Genomic DNA, 22607 nt, shown 5'->3' on the forward strand with positions numbered 1-22607 from the left:
TCTGATTTCTCTAAAAATACAGATAGAATAACAGAATACAAACTATAAATAGAACACAGTTAATTGGCTCTGTCATACAGAAAAGGCGTCAAAAGCAGAGGAGCAGGTTAGGAAGATAATTTGCTCGATTTGTGATGAATTTGAGTTGTTATTAGATAAGCTTTGGATGTCTAGGCACCCTTCTTAAAAAATCCTCCAAATTATGGGAAGAACCACTTGGAGTTTTGTCAGATCTTGTACAACTGTTTGTATATATGTTTGTTTATTCTAATCCCAAATATTCTTTTTCTCCTCCAGTTATGCAACCAAGTTGTGAATCGTCCCTTTGACAGTTAGGTATTAGGTGTGTGCATTTCCTTGGCTTGATAGTTTAAACTACCCTCTAATCATTATCCTCTTTGAAGATTTAGACTTAAAAGAAGAGATATGTTACTTCTTAGCCACTCCCACTCTGTGAGATATGCCTGGTTGTACCTTCACTCCTTTCTCTTCAGTTCAGTGGAAACCTGATGAAGACCAGGTCTAGAGCTTATCCAAACCTAGAGCTGACGAAGAAAGACAATCCTAACAGTACTGCAAAAGAATATTATATATCCTGCCCCTTTTTGCAGGAACAGAGTAAGAATCTCTCACCTTTTTCATGAACATATCACCCACTTAATATGAGTTAATGTTATATTTTTTAAAAACTGTAAAATCGACTCTGTTTAGTCCTTTTAAAAGTTGACAAATTTCTCAGTAAAATATATATATTTTCCAGAATGCTCTCATCTTAAGTACAACAATAATGCAAGAAGCAAGAAAACGAAAGTGATAAGAAATTAAGGTAGTATTCTCATTACCTGTCTCAATGTGTTGAGAAAGCAAGCTAAGAATACTTCGACAAAATTATGTTGAAAACTATATTTTCATGTTTAATGAAACATATTTGTAGGAGTGTTTGATGTATTCTTGAAATAATTTAAATTTTATATCTACTTTGTTTCAAATTTCATCTTCATGCTATCTTTTGTCATTAGCTCACTTGACCATGATTAATCAGGCTCTTTTCCTGCTGATATGTAGGAAAGAGGTTTTACAGTTTTAAGTTTTTACCATTTTGACCAGTTTCCTTTTTAGCCAATTTTCATCTATCATATTTTTAAAGTAAATGTGCAAATTAAGTATATAAATGTTTCTTACTTATTATATATTTACTATGCACAGAACTCACATTTCCTCATGGAAATTACTAAAGGAGAAATTTTCAAAATGCTAACTAGCGTCTATTAGTGTTCTTCTCATTAACAGGAACAGTTTGATAAATTTATCAAGATGTTTTTCGTTCCAATAAGTAAATGATGGTACTTTATTCTACTCCCTACAAAGATGCACTATAAATTTAGTGAACTGAGTAATTAACTTTGAACTTCCTGAAGGACTTGATAGCATCATCTAAACTTTCACATGGTAGACTATCTTCTTACCAGAGGAAATTAGTGAAAAATGTTTAAGTGTTATATTTCAGCATTCTGTACACCACGAAACATTTAGCCAAATGAATACAAAGCCACTGAACCTGCAAGAAAAAGTGTGTAACAGCCATACGACCCTGTATTACCAGGATGCTCAGACATCCTGTTTTAGGACAGCACACTTACGGAGGGGAAAGTCACCTACTGATGAAAGTAAACTTGGAAGGATTTCTATTTCAGCACCCTTTCTTCTTCAAGTCTCCTGCTCCCTGCCCCCATCCCCTACCCAACTCGACTTCCCAATTACAGTAATTAAAAAAGGAGGACATAGCCCAATGGAATGCTTCTTTTGTTTGAAACTTCCTTACCAGAAGTTTATTGTTCTTTTTTTAAAAAAAGATGTCACATTTATTGCTACAACACTACTATGTACAAGTGCCATTTTCTGTAAAAGTGACACAAAATGTTTTTACATTTCTTACTGTTGGTAGAAAAGATTTGTCAATAGCTATTAAAATTAAAAATAAGCATGTCCTCCAACTTAGCAATCCTTCTCCTGGGAATCTGTCCCAAAGAAATAAACATATCAGTAGATAAAGACATATAAATATGTTTATTGTAGCATAATTTGTAGTGCCAGAAATGGAAAGAAAATGAATGCTCAGCAGTTGGGGGATTGCTGAATACATAACGTTATATCTAAATCATAGAATATTGTGTTTCCATTAAAATATGAATTCACATTGTACCCAAGTGAATTGTTCTTCTGGGCATTGCTGGGTGAGAAAAGCAACATGCTTCAGAATATGGTCTCATTTTTTAAATTAATAATCAAAAAACCCTGTATTTGCATAGGTATATAAGTATATTATTGAATAGGTTTGCACAGAATTGTATAAATCAAGAGAAAAAAATAGATGGATACATATTAGGCTATTAACACAGGCTACTATGGGAATGGGGTGTGAAGAGGCTCAAGAGGGGGGAGAGAGAGATTTTTTAAAAACTTCATTATGAAAACATGTATATGATCACATTTATGCATTATCTAAAATGTTATGTATATTTATATAAATGTATCCATAAAGTAATGGACTTTTAAAAATAAAAAGCTTAGTCAATATTGCTTGAAATTTGCACAAATCTATAATAATTCATCAATGAAAACTAGAAGACAGGAAGTAAATCATCTAAGGCAATTTGTTCTTACAGTGAAAAAGTATTCCTCAGTACATTATAACCAGACTGTAGTCTTAAAATGCCATTAAAAGTTAAAATCTCTGTATTTCCATTATATAACAACTGGGAATATATAATAACTTCCATTTAATAATATTAACTGTTACTATTTATTGAGCACTGTGCAGATGCTTTACTGTATCAGTTCATTTCATCTATATGCTATAAAGAAGACATTGTTTTCCTTATTTTGCAGTTGCTAAAACTGAGAATTAGAGAAGGAAGGTGGCCCTGGGTTACCCTAACAAGTGGCAGACCCAGGATTAAAACCCGAATTTGACTACCTCCAGAACCCATGCTCTTAACCACTATTCTATATGTGTTCCCCATTGTTCTGAACCAGATTTCCTCTGTATTGTAACCCTTTCTTCTCCTGGAAAGGCTGCTGTAGTGATATCCCAAACTTCTTAGCTGATGTAAGTCTGGTTGTAGGGCTTCTATGATATGCAGTAATATCTGGAAAGAAGGAAACCCCATCAAGAAAAATGCTATGATGAATGCTGCTTATCTAGTTTTGTTCACTATGCAACACTTTTTTTTTTACTATCTAACACTGAGCATAAGTTTCTTAATTCAGAATTTTATGATAATGACAAAAACAATCATCCATTTATCAAAAAATATCTGTTGAGAACCTACCATATAAAAGCATTATTCTAAGCATTATTGAGAATGGGTCCACATTCTATTATATACCCATATATACTACAAACTGTACAGAATTATGGTAAGGTCATTGTTTCATTTTGTTAATAAAAACCTAAGTGTGCACTAGCATTGTTCAAGGCACTGGTGGGTACCACAGTAAAAAAGACAAAGTCCTGTCTGTTATGAAGCTCAAATTCTAGTTGGGTTGGAGTAGGGTAGTGGGACGTGGGCGGAACTAATCAAACACTGAAGAACATACCATGAAGAGATAAAAACATACGTGCCGGGAAGAGAATTAAACAGGATGATGTAAATAGAGTGTTGCTGGGCGGGAGGAGGGGGGCTGTGTTCAACTGGGTGATCAGAAAAGGCTTCCCCAAGATCATGAAGAACAGATTTGTGGGTCAAGGCAAAATGTTTAGCAGTGGGAGGTCACTGGAGGTTTTAAGCAGGGGAAGACTGTGAACTAATTTGTGTTTTAAAAATATTACTTTAGGGGCTTCCCTGGTGGCGCAGTGGTTAAGAGTCTGCCTGCCAATGCAGGGGACACAGGTTCGAGCCCTGGTCTGGGAAGATCCCCCATGCCATGGAGCAACTAAGCCCGTGCGCCACAACTACTGAGTCCGTGCACCACAACTACTGAGCCTGCAAGCCACAACTACTGAGGCTGTGTGCCACAACTACTGAAGCCCATGCGCCTAGAGCCTGTGCTCCGCAACAAGAGAAGCCACCTCAGTGAGAAGCCTGCACACCATAAAGAAGAGGAGCCCCTGCTGGCCACAAATAGAGAAAGCCCACACGCAGCAACGAAGACCCAACACGGCCAAAAATAAAAAATAAATGAAATAATTTAAAAAATTACTTTAATTAAAAATTTTGAAATACAAATAACATCTTATATAAAGTGAAAAGATAAGGCATAGACTGAGAGAAGATATTTGGGAGATATATATCAATATATAGATATAGATATAACTAAACTATATATGGTGTAAATAATTAGGATCCAAAACAGTAATAAGCAATAGATATGAACAGATAATTCACAGAAGAAGAAAAATTAATGTCCAAGAGTCACATGAAAAGATACTTCACCTCACTAGTCATCATGGAAATCTCATTAAAACAACAATTTGAAAAAATTTAAAGTTTGAAAATACCAAGTTCAGGAGTTGATTGGTGGGACTGTAAATCAGCACAACTACTTTGGAAAGAGCTAACTGAAAATGTGCATGCATACTCTATGATCTAGCAATTCTACACCCAAGTAATGAAAGTTGTATGCATGAGCACAAAAAGTCACATACCAGGATGTTCACTGGAGCACTGTAATAGAGAAAAATATAAAGCAACCTAAACATCAATCAGTAGCAAAACCGAAGAGTAGGTTGTATTTTATTCATACAGTGGAATACAATACACAGCAATTAAAATGAATAAACAAGATTTGTAAGAATAAACATGGATAGCTTTCAACAAAGTAATGTTCAGTCGAAAAAAAGGTGAATGATAGCTTTTATATAGATGTTTTAAGCATACAAAACAATTCTATATTTTGTTTATAAACATATATATCGAGTAAAGGTATAAAAACAGCCTTGAGGGATAAACACCAAATTTAAGGTGGTGATTAGTTCTGGGCTATGGGGCTGAAGAAAGAAACAAAGATGACATCACCATACATGTAATACCTATTTTTATCATATTTGTAATGTCATTCATATGTAAAGACAAAATATTAATAACTTACTAATTCCATGTGGTGAGTACACTAGCATTTGTTGTAAAATTCTTTGTATTTACTGAGTTTTAAATTTTTTTCAATAAAATCAAAAGTATTATCATGGCTGTTCTTAAAGAATGGATTGTAGAGAGGCAAGGGACCTTAACTTTTGCTTAGACCTTAACTGAACAAAGTTAAGGTCTAACTAAAACATGATGGTGGCTTGAACTGGGATTATAATAAAAGAAATGAAAATAAATAGACTAAACAGGTGATATTTTGGAGATAAAGTTTTAGAAGCTGCTGTTAAATTGAATATAAAGGTTAAGGGAAAGAAAGGAATGAAGGCTGTGTCTTTAAAAAAAAAAATTTATTTATTTGGCTGCGCTGGGTCTTAGGTGCGGCATGTGGGAGCTAGTTTCCTGACCAGGGCTCGAACCCGGGCCCCCTGCATTGGGAGCATGGAGTCTTAACCACTGGACCACCAAGGAAGTCCCTGAAGGATGTCTCTTAATTTTAAATCTGTTTTTGCATGTAGACTTACTTCCTACTTGGAGTTTAATTTTGTTGGGCAAAAACATAGATAGTATGAAACTACCTGTGCAGTTCCATTAAATATCACTTATAGTCACTTGAGATACTTACTGGTTAATTATTTCAGGCATAAAGGTAAGAAAAGTTTACTTCCACATTTTGTTGGGAGGTGCTCTACTCCCAAGTAATGCAAAGGCAGCACATTAACAGAACTTGGTTGGTACGTGCCATATGTCTAGCTAACTGTGCTTTTTGATTCCCTTGAGCTCAACCTTCCCTTCTTTGGACCAGAACTTCTCCCAGTTGCCCATGGCAGTAACTAGATCTTCTTCAGCTCTCTAGTTACCTGTGTTGTAGTGGCAGTACCAAAGAGTAGCTTAGGGTAGCTTAAGAGTAGCTTTTGAATTCCACCCCCAATCTATATCACTATTCCCCAAATAAACAGTGTGCTTGCTAGTCAAATACAGCTTTAAGACAAGTCTCCTAGCCACACTTTCAATGAAATTACAATCCTTAAGGTCCTCTCATACAGACATTCTGGAGCCAATGTGAGACTAAACAGTCTTGGGTTATTCTGGGATGTTGGTCAGAACACCACATTTAGGCTAGAGATGGATCCTAGGGACAGAAGCTGTGATATTCACTTATGCCTTTAATCACTTTAGAAATTGATTATCCCATAAAGTTTGAGAAAGTTGATATGAAATAGATGAGATGTCTTGAAGAACCCCTGGAGGTTTTACTTGAATGCTTCCAGAAAAACATATTTTATGTTAGTAAAGGGTTCATGAACTTGGCAGTTGGGTTTACAAAGAGACACTTTAATTTTCCAGTATTAGCCAGTATTGACATTTACCAGGAAAAGTTGTCATCACATGAACTTGAATTGTTTGTTTATTCCTCCATTAGGAGGTAAGTTCCATCTGGGCAGAAATTTTGTTGGTCTTGTTCACTTCTTTATTCAATAAGCATTAGTTGAATGAATTTGATAAATGGAAACAGGCAGCCTTACTTTGCTGGTATGGTTGGCTTTATATATACAGATATGTTTTGCTTTCCTCATATGATGGACTTCACACCATTAGAAGTTCCTGCTATTGGCAATGAAATTATGACAAATAAGTAAGAGGATGGAAACTATAATTGGTGAAAAAGTAATTGCAGAGGGTTGTGGCATATGTTGTATAAATCTGGGCTGTAGTGAATTACCACAAGCTTAATGGCCTACAGCAACACAAATTTATTATCTTACAGTTCTGGAAGTCAGAAGTCTCAGAAGTCTTAGGTTTAAATCCTTCTAGAGGCCCTGGGGAGATTCTGTTTCCTTTCTTTTCCCAGCTTCCAGAGGCTGCCTGCATTTCTTGGCTCATAGATCCTTCCTCTACCTTCAAAGTACATCATTCCAACATTTGCTTCTAACCCTCATGTTTTATTTCTCTGGCTTTGACCTTCTTGCCTCCCTTTTAAAGGGAGGTTTGTGATTTCACTGGGTCCACCCAGATAATCCAGAATAATCTTCCCATCTCAATCTTTAATCACACTTGCAATGTCTCTTTTGCCATGTAAGGTAACATATTCACAGGTTCTGGGGATTAGGATATCAAAATCTTAATTCTGTGTACCACAGCTACTTAGAAATCTTACTTGCATTGAAGTTTTCACTCTTTGCTCATTCACTATGTTGTTGCTTCCGTGTAAAAAACTGAAATATTTTGAAAAGTTTAGAGGCACACAGAAGAGTTTTACCCTGAATAAACAAAATTGGAAATTTATTTCCATCTCAACCAAGAAGACCTGATTATTTTTTATAATAGATGAGAGCAGGGGGAACACTACTTCTTTTATCAATTATTTCAATAGATTATAATATGAGTGAGTTATAAACAATGATTTTCAAACAGTAAGACTAATCCACCCCCATTCCTCACCTTCCAAACGTACTGAAATCTGCTTTTCAGTTAAATTCAGATGTGTGTTGAGCTTCAAAGCAGCCAACTTGGTAGGGCAGGCTCCTAGATGAAGGATGTTGCCTTTAAACATTTTTATAGCTTTTTTTTTTTTTGGAATTGTCTTTAAAGACAGTTCACCAGACACACAGGAAAATGTGGCTCGTTATTTTAAGGTCACAAGGTACTTCGCCTACTCTGTCTTCTTCCCTTCCCCATTGTTTTAATCCACTTGCCTTCATCCTCAGTCTTTCCTCTGCTGATACTAGTGCCAGAAATCTGTGAGGTTGAGAGGAAGGCCTGGGGAGCCAGAGTGTAGCTGGGAAGGGGGCAGGGAGAGCTTCATGCAGAGCTCAAGAGGTAGCAGACTGCAATGTAAGTTTTTTTGTGTAACCCAGTCTATTTCACACACTATTAAATAACAATATTTGATAATTTGCTAAGTGTCAAAAAACCATGATGTTAAAATAAATCCCTATTGAGAACTGTCTATAACTTCATCTAAGCTTTCTTTTTGTTCCCAATGTAAATATTATTTTAAATAAAAGGTATACTTAGTCAAACAGACTTTTAGATTTACTATTTTTTGATGGGGGAAGTTGGGGCATTGGAGGAGAAACTAGAAGAAGTTTCCCCTGTACTGATTTTTTTTTCCAAAGAAGGTCTCAGTTTAGAGGCTTTCTTAGAATAGCTCTGTAATTCAAAGCTTTTCAACTCTGGCAATTAAAGTTTACTATTTAGGTACATGGATAAATGAAGAAAATATTATTGATATTGGCATCATATAAAATATTTATACCATAGAATATAGGTTGCAAAGTGTTTTTGAATACTGGAGTTATTAAATGTAAGTACAGTTCACAAACCCTCTGCTCTTTTCAATTACTGAAGTTACAGAAGATCTGGCCTGTCAGATTCTTTCAGAGGTTCCATTCAGAAGAAAATAATTAAATATTTCTAACTACTACATATATTTTTTTCTTCATTTGACCAATTAAGGTTACTTTTCAATGAAATATGTCTGTAAGAGTAATTTAAGAGTAATCAAAGGAAATGCAAAAAGTCCGACTTTAGATTATAATCTGATATAGGAAAGTTTTTTTTTCCTTATGGGACAGTCTTCCTCTATTTAACAAAACTGCCATTTGGCTTCCTCCTATGGTTTATCCCCTTGCTATAATCAGAATAAAAAGTTCTAAATTCTAAATCTATGCTGTCCAGTTTGTAGCCACTATCCACATGCTGCTATTGAGTACTTGAAAGGTGGCCAGTCTGAATTGAGATTGGCTGTAAGTGTAAAATACACATTGAATCTTAAAGACTTAGAATGAAAAACAATATATAAAGTATCTCAATAGTTTTAAATTTATTAGATGTTGAAATAATATTTTGGATATATTAAGTTAATGAAATATATTAAAACAAATTTCACCTGTTTCTTTTTACTTTTTTAATGTAGGTATTAGAAAATTAAAAATTTACACATTTGGCTCACATTTGTAGCTCATGTTATATTTCTATCGGACAGCACTGTTCTAAATTATCAGGGCAGTATTTCCTCTTACAGGGTCAAGATCAAAGAGCTTCATTCCTAAATAGACATGTTTGAATGAGTTACAGTATATTTATGCATTAAAATATCTTTAATTCAAAACATTTTTAAAGCACTATCTATGTAATCACTAGCTCTCTCTGGAAGAGTAGGTAGATATGTCCCCCATTTTCCAAGTGCATCTCCACAGAGCTTAAAATGACTGACAATTGTACCAGCTGTACAGGTGCTCTAAGTCTGTACCAGACTCAGTTATCCCTTCACTTTTACTTTTTTTTAGTATACATTCTTAGAGAAGCAATGGTCATTTTATTTAAAAAAATTCTGCCTAGAAATAAATAAATCATTGAACCTAGAAAAAAGGCTAGCAAATGGGAACCTAAATGATGAGTCTCAACAGATGTTCCCTCAACCACAGTAAAAGAGAAGACAGAATCAATTGCTGAGATGTCAAAAGTAAAACAGAAAAGCTATCAAAATTCTTACGAATTCCAAAGATCCACAAAAAAGAACTCTTTTTGAATTACATTTACAGAAGGGCAAGTTTTGTACTTGTTTGGTTTTTTCCAAGTGGTGTAACCATCTATCTATCTATCTATCTATCTATCTATCTATCTATCTATCTATCTAACTATCCATCCATCCATCCATCATCAAAATATCCCAAGAGGAACAGAAACCTGGCCTGTCTTTGAATAAGCTTCAAAAAGCTGAACTTGGATTACAATAGTGGTGCTAGGGAGGAAGAACATAATTTTTGACATTTCTGCTTCTCAACAGAAATCCTAGAGAATGTTCAAAGGGCTCTTGAGCAACAAGAGTTGTCCCACAACTACTATGCCTCCTCATTTAAAACAAAATAATAATGAGTAATTTTATTGAATCACTTCCACATTAACCAAAGACTTTTAGTCTAGATTTATATATGGTTCCCTTTTATTAGTGTTCTTTTTTTTAAAGTGAGATATAATTAACATATCATAAAATTCATTTAAAGTGTACAATTATATGATTCTAAAAAATATTCAGAGTTGTGCAAACACCCCTTCAATTAATTTTACAACATTTTCATCAGCCGCAAATAAACACTGTACCTTTAGTTATCACCCCCTCAACTCTCTCCCATCCCATCCCTAGGCAACCAATAATCTACTTTCTGTCTCTATGGATTTGTCTATTCTGAATATTTCACATAAATAGAATCATAAAATATGTAGCCTTTTTGAATGGTTTCTTTCACTCAGCATGTTTTCAAGGTTTATCCATATTGTTGCATATATAAGTACTACACTTTTTTTTTTTAAAGCTTACTAAGTGCCTGGCCATTTTATTTGTTTATTTATTTTAATTTATTTTATTTATGGCTGCATTGGGTCTTCATTGCTGTGTGTGGGCTTCCTCTAGTTGCAGTGAGTAGCCACTCTTCGTTGCAGTGTGCGGGCTTCTCATTGTGGTGGCTTCTCTTGTTGCGGAGCACGGGCTCTAGGTGCATGGGCTTCAGTAGTTGTGGCATGTGGGCTCAGTAGTTGTGGCTCAGGGGCTCCAGAGCTCAGGCTCAGTAGTTGTGGCGCACGGGCTTAGTAGTTGTGGCTCAGGGGCTCCAGAGCTCAGGCTCAGTAGTTGTGGTGCACAGGCTTAGTTGCCCCGTGGCACGTGGGATCTTCCTGGACCAGTGATCGAACCCGTGTCCCCTGCATTGGCAAGCAGATTCTTAACCACCGCGCCACCAGGGAAGCCCCTACACTTCTTTTTATGGCTGAATAGTGTTCCATTGTGTATATTTATACACCACATTTTATTTATCCATTCATCAGTTGATGGATATTTGGGTTGTATCCACTTTTAGACTATTATGAATAATGCTGCTAAGAACATTTGTATACAAGTTTTTGTGTGAATGTATGTTTTCAACTCTCCCGGGTACATATACCTAGGAGTGGAACTGTTTGGTCACATGGTAACTCTATGTTTACCATTTTAAGACACTTTCAAACTGCTTTCCAAAGCGACTCTCATGCCTTCTCAATTTGGCTTAGTGTAACCCACCCAAACTAATTCAATTCAATAAGCATTCACTGTGAGTTTATGTGTCAAGTGGTCCACTTGGCAGAGAGGATGCAGATGACTAAGACATAATCCCTGTCTGCAGGGAGCTTATAGCCTGGTGAAAGACCTCATAGTTTAGTAGAAATGAGTGAGAAGTTCTTCCTACCACCTGGAGCCTACCTTAAAGAGAGAAGAAAATACTGTGGCCCAATAGTACCAGACGAGGACAAGATGCTCAAATGACTGCAATACTTTACAATAACAATAGCATTCAGGGAATGTTTAATAAAGGGGTTTTTGTTGTTTTCATTGCTGCTACTGTGGCTTTTTTTTACCTTCAGATGAGGTCACAACTGAACTCATTAGTTGTACTAAAATTTATCTACATCTAGTGACACTTTAGAAGTCTATGGGAAATAAGTAGTCATGATCCAATTTTCATTATATAGTTATCTTAATCACAAAATCATTATCAAAGTATGAAATCAGCCTGACACATAGGACTCTTTGAGATAATTCCAATAGCCAAGAAGAAAGAATTCAATTTGGCAAGCTAAAATTCTCTAAGCCTCTTGTAGAAGCAGAAGAGATGCCTGGGGAAAAGAATGAAGAGTAGACAAAAAGGTAAAAGAATTAAGCGAAAATGATGTCACAAAATGCAAAGGAAGACAAAGTTTCAAGAAGGTAGTGGTTACTAATTTTAAACCCTACACAGAAGTTTTACTGGAATAAAACCTAAGAGTCCACTAACTTTAGTAATTAAGATAGCAATCCCACTACTGGGCATATAACCTGAGAAAACCATAATTCAAAAAGTCATGTACCGGGCTTCCCTGGTGGCGCCGTAGTTGGGAGTCCGCCTGCCGATGCAGGGGACACGGGTTCGTGCCCCGGTCCGGGAAGATCCCACATGCCGCGGAGCGGCTGGGCCCGTGAGCCATGGCCGCTGAGGCTGTGCGTCCGGAGCCTGTGCTCCGCAACGGGAGAGGCCACAGCAGTGAGAGGCCCGGGTACCAAAAAAAAAAAAAAAAAAAAAAAAAAAAAAGTCATGTACCACAGTGTTCATTGCAGCACTACTTACAATAGCCAGGACATGGAAGCAACCTAAGTGTCCATCAACAGATGAATGGATATGGAAGATGTGGCACATATATACAATGGAATATTACTCAGACATAAAGACAAATGAAATTGAGTTATTTGTAGTGAGGTGGATGGACCCAGAGTCTGTCATACGGAGTGAAGTAAGTCAGAAAGAGAAAAACAAATACCGTATACTAACACATATATATGGAATCTAAAAAAAAAAAAAAAAGGTTCTGAAGAACCTAGGGGCAGGATAGGAATAAATACGCAGATGTAGAGAATGGACTTGAGGACACAGGGAGGGGGAAGGGTAAGCTGGGACAAAGTGAGAGAGTGGCACGGACATACATACACTACCAAATGTAAAATAGATAGCTAGTGGGAAGCAGCTGCATAGCACAGGGAGATCAGCTCGGTGCTTTGTGTCCACCTAGAGGGGTGGGATAGGGAGGGTGGGAGGGAGACACAAGAGGGAAGAGATACGGGGATGTATGTATACATATAGCTGATTCACTTTGTTATACAGCAAAAACTAACACAACATTGTAAAGCAATTATACTCCAATAAAGATGTTTAAAAAAAAAGATAGCATTGGTTACGTTAACAAAAGCAATTTCAGTGGAGTAGAGGGAGTAGTGTTTGGAAAAAAACTTGGGGTATGAAGTAAACTAGTCTTTTAAGAACTTCAAATGTGAAAATAATGGGGGGAAGATGAATGTGTTTCTGCATTGAGAGGATGAAATCAATGGAGGACAGGCTAAAGCCATAGGAGGAAGGGGATGAAAGACAGAAAATAAAGGAAGATTCATAAGGAATCTGGACTGGATATGATGAGCACCAGTGTAGGAACTAGTCTTGAATAGAGAGGGGACTTCTAGAAAGACTTAGAAACTATGCTTCTAAGACATGCTTCTGAGAGGGAAGAATGGGTACTGATGCAGATGTTTGCATGCAGGTAGTGGTACAAGTGAAAGGAATATAGTAACTACTACTTTATTTATATAGTATTTTATACACTAATGTAATTTCACACATATTAGATGAGAGTCTCATAATACCCTGGAAATAGGCTCAGGGAGACTGAATGAGTTGCCCAAAGTCCTTCAGCTAGTGAGCTGCATGGGTGCTTCTTCAAACTCAAAGTCCCATGCCTTTCCCATTATGCTGTATTCCTCAATCATTATGTACAAGCAGAAGAGAAAGGTGGTGAAGGAAAGATCCACAGGAAGTGTATGACTAGCTTGGGTTATATGAAGGGGGATTATTTCTTCTAGTAAGTGAGGAAAATCTTTGCAGACAGCTGGTTCAATGAGGAAAGTTAAAGAAATGACTAATTATACTTATATGGTGGATGCTTTTAGCACCATGGATGAAACAGGGATAATGTCAGATGACAGGACAAAGGGTCTGACCCGTGTGGCAGTCAAAATCCCAGCGATTGGGCTTCCCTGGTGGCACATTGGTTGAGAGTCTGCCTGCCAAAGCAGGGGACGCGGGTTCGTGCCCCGGTCCGGGAAGATCCCACATGCCACGGAGCGGCTGAGCCCCTGAGCCATGGCCACTGAGCCTGCGCGTCCGGAGCCTGTGCTCCGCAACGGGAGAGGCCACAACAGTGAGAGGCCCACGTATCGCAAAAAAAAAAAAAAAAAAAAAAAAAAAAAAAAAAATTCCAGCGTTACTGAGGTGCCATGTGTTAGTGCTAAATCTCCTCTCCAGTCTTTATTTGGAAATGTCCTGTTTACATTTCTGAGGCTGTGACCACATAATGTCAAAACATTGGCTTGGTATGGAATTTCAGACAATCAATCCAATATACTCTTCAAAAAATTCTTTTCATCAGGTCATACCTTAATACTTACTGAGAAGATAATTAAGAGATATGGCTTGTTGAGTTTATTGTTTAGGGAGGGGGATGGCAGTGCACAGTGAGGTCATGAAATTTCTTAGGAATCAAAAGTCTGACAAATCAGAGTATGTGAGAAGGAAAACCTGTCCTGGAAATCTAATCTGTGCTCAATAAAAAGACACTGGATCACAGAAACTTTGAATGTTTATTTTATGGAGGCCTTTTATCATTTTTTTGGGCTGACGTGGGGGCACCTTAGAGATAATACAGTGGTGAGTGGTTTTGTAAGAAGCTTGCTTATCTATTACCTGACACTTCTTTCAATTAGCTGTTTCTTAGGGTCTCTTATGGATACCTCTTACGGTCTAACTGGCTACCTCAAGTGTGCCACAGAAAAAGGAAACAAGGCAACTGGACTTTTACAGCTTCACCAGACCCCCTTCTCTGACTTTGATATTTCTGGCAGAAAAAGGAACTGAGCCAAGGAACATCTTCAAGGCTAGAGGCCACCAGGGAGGTAGGGCCAATTGGTAGTAAATGTCCATTTGGCCTTCTGAAAACCACCATGAGCAAGGGACAGAGCTTATGTGGCTTATAAAGGCAAGAGCTCTGGTACTCTGCAGGGATTTAGGCTTCATCCATCCATCTACTGTTTGGCACTTCTGTTATTTCCTCCCAAGGGATGCCTGCTTTTCTCTGTAGGCTACATGGGAAGTTAGAGAGGCTGGAAAAGCAATTTTCTCTTCCTCTCCTTCTTAACCATTTCCCCTAATCCTGAGACACAAGGTCCCTGCTTTGTCCTTGGCTGGGGCGGGGATGGAGTGGTAATGGTTGGCCTCTAAGGTAGCCCTCCCTCACTCCAGTAAACAGAGGGAAAGTTCATTTTAACAAGAAGCTGTTTAAAGATTGAGAGAGGCTTTTAAAAATGAACTATGGTTTCCTTTGATAAAAAAAAATTCAGGTTGAGCTTATGGACTGTATCAAATATTTTCACCTTCAGCGTTGGTGGTATAGTGATGAGCATAGCTGCCTTCCAAATATTTTCACTGTCATGTCATTCGAGACTTCCTCTAATAAGGGTGAGTTTATCTGTTGAAAGTGACAACACAGAAATATTTCAGTTTGGCTAGTAGCAGTTCTTTCTTGACCCTATGCCAAATACAATTCTAATCAATTAAGTTTGCTTTCTTCCATGGTATTACTATGTTGTTATCATGGTAAGAATACCATTTTACAAAAAGATTTTGAAATAAAACAAGTTAATTTTGAAAATCTCATTTTAGTTTTTATATTTTTCTTGTGAAATGCTCATCTAGTGTGTCTAAGCCTCTTTTAGGTAGGAGACCACTCAAATCCTTCTGACTCATGCTTCTTCCAAACTCTCTTCTATATTAGACTCTCCAATGGGTGTTATTTTCCCTCCCATGACACAGCTTCTCCTTATGTGTAATCACTCTGACCTCGAGGAGGATAAAGTGACCAGGCAGAACAGCCTTGTTTACTGACTAGGTTACTCATACACAGGTTATTCCTATGCCCCTTAAGGTTATACAGTCAGGTTTCAGAGCAGCAATTCATTACAATATGTTATGAGAGAAGATATTGAGGCAGCAAAGTATAATCTATTATCTTCTAAATATAAGCAGTAAGCATTAAGCTTTTGTTATTACAAAGTTATAATGAATAAATATTTTTAATAGTTTTTAAAATCATATTTTGTTTTCTTTTTTTAGTATGAAAACATATTCTGCATTGTGCTTTCTTGATTAAAACACAAGGTTTCTAGTTGTAGTAATGGAGGCAGTTTGGTTTACTTAAAAAAACTAAAACGAGGTAGTGCAATGTCAACCTGGAAAATGCAGGTGGTGGTGAGAGTGCAGGAAAACAAGCACTCTTGCACACTGCTAAGCACGCCACCTTTCTGAGAGCCTTTTGTGTCAAAAGCCTTGGACCCTGCATACTCTTTGACTCAATCCTATGAGTTAAGCACTACTACTTCATTTTATAGATGAAACTGAAATTCAGAGACTAAGTAAGTTCCCAAGGTCATATGACAAGTTAGTAGTGGAGCTGTGATTCAAACTCAGTTACCTTAGTCAAAGCTTACACTTAAACCCACCCCTTAAACTTCATTCAATAACATGGCGTTTGTATTCAGAAAGTATTCCTATAAAAAAATAATATGCAGCAATTTAACATGTTGTTGTACATGAATATATAATGACACGAACAAATGTTTGCAAAACTATAAATAGCAAAAGTAAGTTTAAGAAAAGTATATTAATTTTATTAAAAATACATAAGTATATAATGAAAAATAGATATGTGTGACAAGACATATAGATGCACATCTAGAGACTAGTGTGATCAGAAGTAATTTATTTTCTTCATTTTGTTTATCTGTCTTTCCTCACTTTTCTACCTTTGTATTAAAACCGGTTTTTTTAAAGATGTTTAATCTCAGTTCTCAAACTATGAATCTGCAATTTAAAGACACAACCTGCTTTTATTTAAAAAGATACTCTCGGGCTTCCCTGGTGGCGCAGTGGTTGAGAGTCCACCTGCCGATACAGGGGACATGGGTTCGTGCCCCAGTCCAGGAAGATCCCACATGCCGTGGAGCGGCTGGGCCCGTGAGCCATGGCCGCTGAGCCTGTGCGTCCGAAGCCTGTGCTCCACAAAGGGAGAGGCCACAGCAGTGAGAGGCCCGTGTACCACAAAAATAAATAAATAAAATAAAATAAAAATAAAAAAAAATAAAAAGGTACTCTCTCGTAGTCCATCTTGATTTCTTCTTACTTCAAGCCTAAACATTCTAATTTATTAAGGTTGTTTATGCTGGAATCATATAGCTAAAGGAAAGAACAACAGAGAAATTGGGCATGGGGACAGCAAGAACCCCTGGAGCTTCTATTATCTTCTATCTTCTTTCATCTCTAGTGTGAACAGCATTACTCCACGCTCTAATCCTCTCACCCTGCCTGAATTCTACACATTAACACAAACCAAGAATATGGTCCAAATCAGGGACTCCCATTAGTGAAAAAGAGTATAAAGAACTCATGTTTATTTACTGATAAAGATAAGGATGGGAAAAACAAAGACTTGCTAACTTTCCCATGTTGATGTTCATTAGTAAGACTATTCAGCATGTTTGTTCAGTCTGCAGCTTCTTTCCACGACTTACAAGGTGTTATTTTAACAGGAATGAAACTCACTGAGCAATGTGACTGACTGAGGAAGAGCCGGTTCATGCAGATAGTAGCCTCCAGGTCTATCCTAGCAGAGAGAATATTCTTGTCCGATTTGTTGAAAAGCTCTGAGAGGAAGGAAGAGACATTAGTCAAGAATTTCCCTCAGATAACACGTTTTAGTTTAAAGAAATCCTGCTCAATTATGTTCCCCAAATATCATATATGAGTAATTTAGAATGGAAGTTGAGAACCTTGCTTTTTTCAAGAAATTTTCAAATTTTTTTTCTGCCGAACTTCACATTGTTACAATGCAAATGCATATATTTAACGAATAGGCAATTTTCCTCCTACTTCCTTTCTGGGTAAAGACTGGTTCCGTTCTAGTTCAATGACTACAGAGTTGTCTTAACTATCATATGTCCTTTCTACAAGTTAAAGTACTAACTGTATATATGACTTTATTTGAATTTTTATTGCATGTCTAAGTATTATATGTACATCACAGATAATTTTGAGAACATATCAGAAAGTCCAACGAAGATTAAAGATCCACAATCCCACTACTCAGAAAAAAAGACCCTAATATTAATAGTATATACTCTTCTTGAACTTATTGCACATTAGCACATTAAGGGTTCTGAGCAGTCAAGAAGAAAGAAAACAATTTACCTTTGTTTCAAATAATGTTTCCCAAACTCCTTTGACTGAATCCTTTGGTGGTATAACACCTATTAAAAATCTGAGGAGCTCAGGATCTGAAGAGCACACTTTATGAATGCCACCTAAATGAATTTATCACTGTGCAAGATCTTCAGCCATACTAGTAATTCCGAATTAATCAAACTCAACAATGTTCACCCCTCTACCTAAACTCACACAGAACTAAAGTTGAATAATTTAATATTTACTTCAAGAAAGCAACATGCATGGGTATTTTTATCGTATATAAATTGTATCTCAATAAAGCCTTTTTAAAAAGAAACTAATATGCTTGTGTTTCATGAATACTGAGAAGAAGAAGAACTTGATGAACATGAGATCAGAGCGAAGGACAGTTTTAAGGAATATTTTTTGCTGGCCAAGGTGACTCATTCCTGCCCAAAAGAGAGGGCAGGACATTAGTTACCATAATGTCTCCCAGATTCCTATAACACAATTCTACTTCTTCCACCTTTTCCTTTCAAATGTTCTAGCAATGCTTATAATCTACTTAAGTCCTCCTACAGTACTAAAGAGTGAATGTATACTCCAGGGTGGAAATGAACAGCAGTAGCCATAGTCCAAAAGAGCCGGCCATAAGTACAACATTTCTTTTAAGTTTCATGTTTTTCCTAGCAAATATTTACATGTGAGAAAGTATTTTAAAAATGCAAAGATTAAAAGTCTTAATTCAAAATCTTTAGGAATAACTGATATATAAAAATGTTATATATTTACATGTGACTTTATATGTCTTAAAACACATCAAATATACCCTATTTGAGAAGTAAAGCTCAAAACTAAATATCTCCCTTCTATTCTTACTTTTTCTAGAAGCAAAAATTGGCAAGGTTGATAAGTACTAATTCAGAATCATACTCCATACACCCCTCCTAGGCTTGACATATGAAAAGACGATCTCATGTGCTGCCATAGATGTATTATACCAACTAAGTGAGTAACAATGGCCACTTTTAGTTTGTTTATCTCCTGGTTCTTTGAGACATTTTATCACCCACGCAAAACAAATACAAATATATATATAAATATATATATACAAATACAAATATAAATATAAAAGGAGACAATACTTTTTATAAGAAACTATTTATTAAACTATTATACTATTTAAAATTTCACACTTCAAAGAGGCCACAAAAATTGTAACATTCAAAAATTTTAGGTAAAACTCTTCAAGGGTAAGCTATTATTTTTCAGCTGGCATGTATGAAGTTTAGCAGCAAAAGGATATTTCTATAGAGACTTGTAGTTGGTTCAGACTCAGTTTCTGCTCGTGCTATGTAGAGCATCCATGATGGTTTTATTATACTCTGCAATCTGCTTGGTCACATTCTTCATAATTGGCCGGTAATCACTCTCTTGACTCTTGGTTGCTATGACTAATTACATGAGTTAAGGGGAAACAGTATCAAAACAAATATTAATCTAATTTTGTGACTCAGAAAGGACCCAAATTGTACTAGTATTTTTCTTATTGAAAACTGAAGATGGCACAAAAAAGCACAATTAGAATAGTTATTAAAAAAAACAGATTAAGCATCAATTGAAACCTAAAAGGCCAGGCAAAACTTGTTTCAAAAAAGTTCACCTATGGTATAAAATCTTTTTTAGAGTTAACATGTTATTCATCTCAATCTTAATCTGGTTGTAGAACTCAATGTTCAGAAGAACTATGTCCTTTAGAGTACCACACAGGATTTCAGGCAAGTCTCTAGACTTCACTCTGTTTCAAAATCACCTACTTTATGTTGCACAAAACCAGAATTCTGGACTTTATCATACTGTGAATGGGAATCTTCTGCTTTTAAAATAAGTTGCACAACCACTGGGAATAAAGCCCTTAAAGCATCTCATCTGGAGGTAAGCTGGGGTCCATGCTGCCCTGAGCTGATGTTCAGTAGTGTCCTAGAGGAGAACCTATGCAACCAGTGAGTCAGGATCTAGTTCTCTAAGCAGAGATGTCCGTAAATAGGTCAAAACGGGACTAGGAAACAACCTTTGGGGAAATGTTTCTTACAACTTCACAATACTTGTCCTCAGCAGCTGCTTCCTTCTTTGTCCATACAAAAAGACAAGCAAGAATACTGAATATAAGAACTATCTTGATAGAAATAAGATGGGACATAAGTACTATCTTGGTAGATGAAGCTGAATTGGCTGAAACACAGATGAGCTTGAAGGTCAAATTTCTCATGACACTACTTGGTTTATCTCTCCCTTTGCTGCCCAGATATCCAAGGTACAGCATTATAAATAACAACAAATGACTATACATACATACATACATGCATACATACTATACATATATATGGTTATATGTAATTCTCCCAACAACTCTATGAGAAGGAAGTATTAACTGTATTTGAGATGACAAAAATTGAGGTTTAAACAATTAAGTAAACTGTCCAAAGTCCATAACCTATAAGTAGTAGAGTCAATATTTAAAATTAGATCTCCTGACTCTAAAACCTGTGCACTTAATCACTATGCCGCACTATGGCTTTGTACAGTCTGCTTTCTATTAGTTTGGTGTATACACACACACACACACACACACACACACACAATCACAGAATGGAAACTAAGTCTTATTCATTTATTTCCCACATAGTTTAGCCAGTGTTTTGTACATATTAGGTATTTGATGTTGAACTGAATTTCATTTCAGTCTTTAAAGAAATTCCTAAAAAAAATCACTCAGTCAAGCTCATTCGCAGTTTTTTAAAGGATACATTCTTTCATCACAAAATTATTTTGCTCATGGTGTTGCCACTTCCTCTCCAAATTTGTAAGCTAAAAACACAAAAGAAAAATGTTAACCAGTGCCCATATTCAAAACAATTATACACCCCTTTGAGACGATAAGAAAAAAAACACCCCCAATTTTAAATCTTTTCAACTCCCTGCATTTTATTGAGATAAGGCCATGATAGACAAAAAAGAAATTAAAAAAATTAAATAACAGTAATACAATAATAAATACAATGCTGAATTTGACAACAGGTTTACTCTGTTTACTTTAATTGGAAATTATTTATTATATCAATGAACATAACAACCGAAAGACAATTTATGATTTTTCCCTTTCCGAAAAGAACTTAAAAAAGAAGAATGGGACATGATAGGAATCTCTCCTTGAAACCTGAAGGTCCAATGCCACAAAAGTACTATATATTCTAATACTGCAAAGGTTCAGCTATATAGGAGAAACTTCCTTATTTCCAGGGCTAAATTTCCTGTCTAATTCCACAGGCTGTGATAAGAGCAGAGCTGCAGTGTGAAGATTATAAGAGGGCTGGTAAAAAGCTGGCACTGTTACAATAATTTCTGCATCAACAGGAAGCTAATGTGGATATTATATTGATGGTTGCTTCCTCCAAAGACAATTTTACTGTTATAGAATTAAATTGTTTTTCTGATTTAATTAACCTTGTAACTCTGGGTTATGGTCTTTCTTTTTTAAGATGCACATAGTTTTTTTCCTAAACAAAGGACAGTCTGAAAAATGAAACATTAAAATAATGTTCTGCCAGGACATTTCCAAGAAGTAATAATCATTTTAAAAAATCTGATAATTGAAACAGCTATTAATATTTCTTTCTAATCTTATGTTAAAATTATTTTCAGGGCATAAGTTCAGTCTTAATGTAGCATCCATCCCATTGTTTCCTCCAAAGAGATAAATCTAGATATTAGGATGAATCATAACTAATTAATTATATGAATTGTATGTGCTGTGACTTAATGCTACTAAATCAGATCTAGAACCTTGAAGTAAGTTAAGATGGGCTTAAGGAAGCAGTCAGCAGTTTTTGACAATAAATCTCTAATAACCTTTTGCAAAGTCAAGTACCAAATTTTTCCTCTTTGTTTCATACAAAGGGGTGGCCTTATAATGCAGCAGACCCCTTAAGTGCTACATGAATAATGATATAAAAGCAACACTGTATCAGATGGTCAAATTCCTTCTATATTATACATCTATTTCAGTTACTTGCCTTTAAAGCTCCAAAGATGTCATGAAGCACACATCTGTCTTTTTTTCCCTACAACTTATTTTAAAAGTCTGTTATGAGTTCTTTATATGTTTTGGATATTAACCCCTTATGAGACATATGACTTGCAAATATTTACTCCCATCCTGCTTTTTCATTTTGTTGTTTCATTTGCTGTGTAGAAACTTTTTAGTTTGATGTGGACCCACTTATTTATTTTTTGCCTCTGTTGTTTGTGCTTTTCGTGTTATAATAAAAAACTTGTTGCCAAGACTAATGTCAAGGAGCTTTTCCCCTATGTTTTCTAGGAGTTTTACAGTTGTTCCAATATAAATGTGTTTAAATGATTTCAAATCAATAACCACTCAAAAAAAAAAAAGGTCTATTGTATAAATTACAGATCTCAAAAGCCAGTTTTTGAGTAAATAACTGCAAAAGATAGGGAGACCAGGATGTGATTCAAACAGTTGGGATTCACAAAAGGCAACAAATAATACAGAGAAGCATTGTAAATTGTGGTTTATGTTACAAATTCCTGTACGTGGGGTTACAAATAAGATTAGCACTTAACGTGGGAATAAATGAGGTAGCCACTGACTGGCTCTAAGAAATTGTGTTTGTCA

The 22607-nt window shown here is 36.1% G+C and overlaps 1 protein-coding gene across 3 annotated transcripts in view; it reads right to left on the reverse strand.

Moving 5' to 3' along the window:
- Positions 1-19059: 19059 nt before the first annotated feature.
- The window catches only part of IFT74 (intraflagellar transport 74), a 78834-nt gene continuing 75286 nt past the window's right edge, over positions 19060-22607 (reverse strand). For all 3 annotated transcript variants that reach the window (XM_082603336.1, XM_082603334.1, XM_082603335.1), the window contains 2 exons: positions 20722-20782; positions 19060-19368 (listed from right to left, as the gene is read on the reverse strand). In XM_082603336.1, the coding sequence (XP_082459462.1) occupies positions 19250-19368; positions 20722-20782 (180 nt within the window). In that variant the 3' untranslated portion in view covers positions 19060-19249. The remainder of the gene's footprint in view (positions 19369-20721; positions 20783-22607) is intronic.

The sequence above is a fragment of the Mesoplodon mirus genome, assembly GCF_964341445.2.
Source record: "Mesoplodon mirus genome assembly, chromosome: 1".
Lineage (NCBI taxonomy): Eukaryota > Metazoa > Chordata > Mammalia > Artiodactyla > Ziphiidae > Mesoplodon > Mesoplodon mirus.